The following is a 6,437-nucleotide window of genomic DNA, read 5'->3' as shown; positions in this document are numbered from 1 at the left end:
CATTTACTGAGCTTATCGCCCAGGGGGTGAAAATGGCCCTCCATCTTTGCCTGGCCCATATTAAGCTGCGCAGCTAGAGAGCCCCAACCCTTTCGAATGTCGCACAGCTAAACACCTTATCTCAACATTTAGCCACTTCAGATTGTTTTAGATGATTTCAGATGGGCTGACTGGTCCCCGATGGAGACGGGGATGGGCTTGGTTGACATTAAGTAAGCCTTTGGAGCGCAGATTAGACATGTCTTATGAACTCATAGAATGTTTCGACAAAACTCTAGAGATACAACAGGTCTATCGATATGACCATGTTCAAGAAACTGTTAAAAACAGCAAGAGGCCCACTAGGACAAATATAGAAATGGACTAACCAACCGCTTGTTGGTTTTTGGTCTGTTTTCAATTTTCCAAGTTGTTGTCTTAAAACATTCTAAATCACAGTGCATCATGTAAAAGTCTTCATTCTTAACATGGTGTGTACTGAACAGAAGTCAGAGTGTTTGTACATACCTAAAATCCAGTGGTTTCAGCGTTAATTAACGTCATTAAATCCAGTTAGGAAGATTTAGGCTTTTGTCCTTGTTGAGTGTAAAAGAGAGATTAGCTTCATAGCAGTAGTTATTTCATAGGTGAGTGTCTTTCATAAGTCCATTGTTTAGGGAGAAGCTCCTCTCCCAACTTTGGCTGAGGTGATGAACGACAGGAAGTGAGGGAGTGGAGGTACATGGGAGAGAGAAGAGAGAGGGGGGGAGGAGTGCATGGGTGTCAAAGGGAAAGAAGTGGATTGTTTTCACTCTTACAGAATTTACATTGACCGCATGTTAGGTAGAAGGGGAGTAGCCCATACACACCTGAACACACACACACACACACACACACACACACACACACACACACACACACACTCCTCCCCCGCCTCTGATTCAATCTCACTTTGCAAGAGAACGCTAGGTGGGGCATAAAAGTAGCTGGGGGCAATGGAACAGGTACAAACACACGCACAGATACACACACACACACACACACACACACACACACACACACACACACACACACACACACACACACACACACACACACACACACACACACACACACATTCACACACACTTCCATAAATATGCACTCATTCCTTAACAGACATACATTGAGACACCCATTTGTTTAGCCTATGTTTTATAACTTTACAATGTATCCACTGTATGTTAGTATCACAGTTTGTGCGGTGTTTTAACAATGAGATTATTGTTGGACATCACACACTTGGTTGCTAGGGTGGATTAGCATGAGTAATTTGACTGACTCACATGCACTTGGACGTAATGTAACCAATGCAACGCATTCAGTTTATGTGCTTGACAACAGGAGTTTCAGAGTGTCTCTTTCTTCTGTGTGTGTGTGTGTCTGTGTGTGTGTGTGTGTCTCTGTGTGTGTAAGTGTGTTTGTAAGCCTGCTTTAAAATTCTTTGCTCAGGTTCCTACAAGTTTAGGTGTGCATGCACTTAGGAGGGAGGGAGGAGTGAAATCCAACAAAAAATATCCACAGGTTTTCCTTTCAGAGCCACGAAAAGCATTCTTGTGTTTCAGCCGTCAGCAGTCAATAGGCTTATAACTGAACATTCAATTTAGAGCTGTAGGGCAACACTCTCTTGAAGCACTGTTGAGGCACCACAGGTCCAGGTGGCAGGATCAGTTATTGTCGAGTGAAACATATTTATGAATGGAAGAATGTAGATTCAAGAGCACCTGATACTAAAATATTTGATGTGGAATCTAAATTGTTCTGAAGATAAAGACTGTGCCATATTTTGATTTAATGCATATTCATTTTAGCATTTGTAAGAATTTTATTAATACAATAGTTTTGCCACTTCACTTTGAATAATGCACACATTCCATGATCATTTTTATTATAAATATTTGTCAGTGATGAAGTGTTGGTGAAGAAGGGCTGTGTGATATCCAACTGGTTAGAGATTCTAAATGGTCAAGCAGAGACAGAGGGGTTTACTAGAAAATATAGACTTTTAATGAGTCTAAGAGCATAATGGACCTTCACATTTAACAAAATAAATGTGTTGCATTTCACTGCCAGGTGAGTAAGATGATGTTTGAGGAGAGGGAGACAGGAGAGGTGGAGGAGGGTCAAATGGTCGAACGGTCGGGACGGTTGAGACAAAAACTGAAAGGGTTCTGGTCGTTTCTGGTAGTGGTTCTTTAGTTTTCTTCCTCAAAGCATTGCAGACCCTCGTTTTAAATACACAACTTATGTTAAAAACACAATGCAAAAGCTATAAGATTAGGAAGTATGAAAAGAGGAGGACCACAGAGGGAGAAGAGGGGGTCGGTGAGGGGTAGGGAGGGAGAGAAGGAGAGAGGAAGGAGGGATATTAAGCCTTTTTGGTAAAAGAGTTATGCGTATTGGTCACATCCTCATACCTCTAGAAGCACATACAACCCGGTTATCCTGAAATATTTCTGTTAGGCTTGACTAATATAGTTATATACATCACCTTGTGTAAGTAAAAGTAAAAGACTGGAGGGTGGATGTCGAGGTAGACTATCTTGTGGAGTGCTGAACTTTTTTTTTGGGAGGGGGGAAGGGGGGAAGGGGGGGGGGGGTAATCGCGTAGTCAATGTAATCACAGGTACATAAAATATAAAGTATTATATAATAATAATAATAAAAAAAAAAGAAATAATGACATTATATGCGTGTGCTCTTAAGCAGTCTCCGCTGGGCGGGCCCTGGTCTTCAGGCTGTGCCGCATGACTGTGGCAGATGCACACATGATGCAAAGATCGCGAAGGAGGAGGAGGAGGGCAAAGGGAGCTGGAGGGGAGGACGAAGGGCCAGTCTATACATTGGGGTGTGGTCAAAGGCGGAGAGTGGGCGGAAGGCGGCGCAGGCAGCTTTAGATGATTCCGTATTTGGCCAGGTCGCTGAGCTCCATGTCTCCGAAAGCCTCCCATGGGCAGACCACTGTGAAGTCTGTAAGAGAGAGGGAGATCCACATCAGTATTGGTGCAATGTTGCTTAAACCCTGGCTGGGTCTGGACTCTGTCTGTGTTTATCTTCTCTAAGGTGAATTATTGCAGTGCTTTCACTACATGCTCAATGGTTCAGGGATCATTTAGGAAGTACATACCTGTGCCGAGCCCCTCCATGCCAGGGATGTCATCACCAAATCTGTAAAGAAGAGACAACAACAACATGATTCCCATACCTTGTGTCTGTCTTCTATGTAGGGTTACTGTTTTTCTGTCACTGTAACTGTCAGTGAAGGGTGTGTATGTGTGTATATATGTGTCTGTATTTGTATTTGTATTTATGTGTGTGTCGGTGTGTGTCTGTGTATGTAGGTGTGTGTGTGTGTGTGCATGTGTGTGTGTGTGTGTGTGTGTGTGTGTGTGTGTGTGTGTGTGTGTGTGTGTGTGTGTGTGTGTGTGTGTGTGTGTGTGTGTGTGTGTGTGTGTGTAGGTGTGTGTGTGCGTGTGTGTGTGTCTGTACATAGTGAGAGCCGTACCCTTTCTGTCCGGGCTTAGGGGCCTTGCTCTTAAAGGTACGGGTTGCCCTCTGCTTGAACTTGGGTGGTCCCTTCTTGGGTGTGGTGGGTCCGTTGGCTCCAGCTGGAGTGGACAGGGCGCTGCCTGCAGGGGCACTCATCTTTGCTGGTTATCTGTGGGAGAGAAAGACACTCTACTTAATACTGCTAACACACAAACTCCAGTTCTAGTCTTCAGTGCTGTACTGGGTTCTCTTCTCCTCCATTCCTCTGTTATCTTTATGGCCACTCCTCTCATTGCTCCTTCACTGTCCACCTATCTCTTTACGTCAAGGAAGCGGCTCCATCTCTATGTCCTCTCCGCGTTGTCCTTTTTGCGTTAATCCCAGCCAGCCGTCCTTTGTGCCTCCCTGCTAATCGGGATTAAGGCGGCTTTGGCTAATCACAGAGATTAACGCTGATTTCATCCAGCAGCCGCTTTGATTAATTACCCTTCTTAATTCCAAGGACTTACAGTGCGTCAGCAGTCATGGTGTTGCCAGTACTGACCAGCACATTACTGTTGTGTCCTTTCTGAGTCCTTTGTCAGGTTCTGCTTGTCCTCTTGGATTTTCTCCTTTGAGTTTTTTTCCAGGTTTTTGTCAAACGGAGAAAGATCTTCAGAGAAACTTCCATCTAATTCCATCGATCTGGTGAGGCCTCCATATCATCTCTCTCAAAAAACTGTTAATCACTTAATAAATCCATTGGCCTCCAATGATGATTCCATCAAGCCTTTCATACCCATTGGAATCCTCCGTGAAGTTCTAAAAATGGACACAGCCCACAGTGAGGATTGTCTGGTGATGTCAGTAGGCAGGCACAAGTCAAAGACCTCTGGCATGGTGAGAGGATTGAGGGAGATGCCAATTATCATATTGAGAACAGCAGGGGCACGCCCCTTGATGCGATCACCCTTCCCAGACTTCCAACCAAACAACTACACTCACTGGCTCCCTCTTCCTTTATTTCCCTGAGACGTTGTCTTCCAATCCTCTCCCCTCTCCCCCTTCCCTGAAATCTGTGATCTTATGACAGTAATGAGACATCAGTGAGACCAGGCCTGTTATTGAACCTTAAACTTTTGCTCCCTTCACTGATTGTCTGTACATGTGAGGTGACAGCATGGCATTCTAGAATGTGCTAGAGTTCTGTCCAGCATATGCACCAGCAGAGTTTCAGATAAGGACTCAGGCTGCCTGACATCTGTTGCTTGCAATAATCCTGGAGGACTGTCCTCTATTGCCTGGATAAGTCACCTGATTTAAACACTTGCCATAGGTGCACTTTGACATCTGACCAGTTGAGGCTCATTATTTACATTCTTAACTCTTCTCCTTGCACAGTTGTTTCGCTTGATTGATTGATCTTGACTTCATCGCTGTTTGATTGTTTATGCCAGGCTACACTGGCATCTTCTGTTCCTTCCAGGTGCTTTCTAGGCCTTTTAGTTCAGGCTCTAATAGACTGTGCTTGCACAATCACATTGCATGCATCTACCTGTTGTTGAGTGACTGTAAAAAAGTTGTCTCCATCTGTCACTTATTTCACTACGTTTGCGATATCTAACAGGAATCCTTCAAAGGATTGTAAACACATTTGGCAATTTTTTCAAACTTCACAATCAGTTTAAACGTTAAAACTTAATGCAACCATAGTCTTTCCCTAAGAATGAATTTATCTCAGATAAACTCTTAAAGTGCAATGTAATGTTTCTCAAAGTCAGACTCAACTCCAGATTACGATACTTGTGTCATTGCACTGTGCATTCTCTAAATCTGTGGCTGTCCTGTCCACATTCAGTCTCCATGTCATTAAAGAGATATTAAAGAGAGAAGTCACAGTTACCTGTTTTCACTTGGGTCGAAAGCTACCTCTCTCTCTCTCTCTCTCTCTCGGTCTGTTGGGAGCAGGTGGCTGTGGTGATATCCAAATGCTGAAGGATCCTTTGTGCTCCCCTTCTTATACACAACCTCCTAATCCCACAATCTCCTCTTTTCCAATCACGTCACGACTGAAGGTCAGCCAGCACATACCTCACTCTGTGCCTTGCCTGACCATCCTCGGGAGTGATTCTTCAATTGACTTAAGGCTGCTTTACTTGTTAGCGATGCTGTGTTCACTGCAGATTGCTGGCCTGAGGTTGATGGTGCCCCACGTGTGTCTGCATGGTCCTCTTTTCTTAGCCATGTGAGCATGGTTCTCCCTGTCCGTCTTTGGCAACATGCTTATGTTTTCACCTGTTCCTGGTGTTTCTCTGTGCAAGCGGAGAGAAAGCTCTGAGTTCGCTAGCCTGCTAAATTATGTATTTTAGCAATATGTTTGGCAGCGTCTTTCTTACATTTTTTGCAAAACTACATTATGAATTGCCTGGGGAACTAGTGAAAATGTCAGTTCTCTTTAAAATGGGGCAAACCCCTACCTAATGTTACTTTAGACATCTTGTGTTCTGTGTACAATTATTAGCTGCCATTTATTTACATAATGAATTTTACATTCCAGAGATTTGGACATTTTGCCTACATTTGTGTTGTGTCTGTACATTGTGTTTACTATGTGCTTGCACTGCCATGTCTGCTGCTGTGTTCAAGATCAGTATTACTTGTAGAGAACAGGCCAGTTGTGCTCTGTGGCATATTGGATTCTTATGGACTGGATTGGAATATGGATTGGAAACTTCTATTTCATTCTATTGTGTTCTATTATGTGTTCCAGTTAAACACAACCTAAGTAGGCCCATGCATGCAATGATGATCTGACCCAAATCAACAGATCAGAAATGGACATTTGGGGAGATGTCCTGGATTAGGAACCCAGGGTGTATTGAGGACATTCTACCCTGAAGCCTTGAAAAGCTAGTTCAGCAATGACTTCCTGCTTAGCAGTAGTTCATGCA

At 43.7% G+C, this 6,437-nt stretch overlaps 1 protein-coding gene across 1 annotated transcript; it reads right to left on the bottom strand.

Annotated features, from left to right (window-relative positions):
* Positions 1–2,002: 2,002 nt before the first annotated feature.
* LOC105898575 (retinal cone rhodopsin-sensitive cGMP 3',5'-cyclic phosphodiesterase subunit gamma-like) lies at positions 2,003–5,491 on the bottom strand. Its single transcript, XM_012825606.3, has 4 exons — positions 5,390–5,491; positions 3,524–3,676; positions 3,146–3,186; positions 2,003–2,988 (listed from the first exon to the last, which is right to left on the bottom strand). The coding sequence occupies exons 2-4, from the start codon at positions 3,661–3,663 to the stop codon at positions 2,912–2,914; spliced, it is 258 nt and encodes an 85-aa protein (XP_012681060.1). The 5' UTR covers positions 3,664–3,676; positions 5,390–5,491; the 3' UTR covers positions 2,003–2,911.
* Positions 5,492–6,437: the final 946 nt, after the last annotated feature.

Source organism: Clupea harengus, chromosome 1, assembly GCF_900700415.2.
Source record: "Clupea harengus chromosome 1, Ch_v2.0.2, whole genome shotgun sequence".
Classification (NCBI taxonomy): Eukaryota; Metazoa; Chordata; class Actinopteri; order Clupeiformes; family Clupeidae; genus Clupea; species Clupea harengus.
Note: the sequence above shows the minus strand (reverse complement) of the source record. Positions and strands in the feature narration are given on the sequence as shown.

Bases quoted from the DNA above. Each gene is read 5' to 3' on its own strand.
- LOC105898575 (XM_012825606.3), bottom strand. From the start codon at position 3,663: ATGAGTGCCCCTGCAGGCAGCGCCCTGTCCACTCCAGCTGGAGCCAAC. The intron at 3,187-3,523 runs GTACGGCTCTCA...TCTTCTTTACAG, and splicing joins CCTAAGCCCGGACAGAAAGG to ATTTGGTGATGACATCCCTG. The intron at 2,989-3,145 runs GTATGTACTTCC...TCTCTCTTACAG, and splicing joins CATGGAGGGGCTCGGCACAG to ACTTCACAGTGGTCTGCCCA.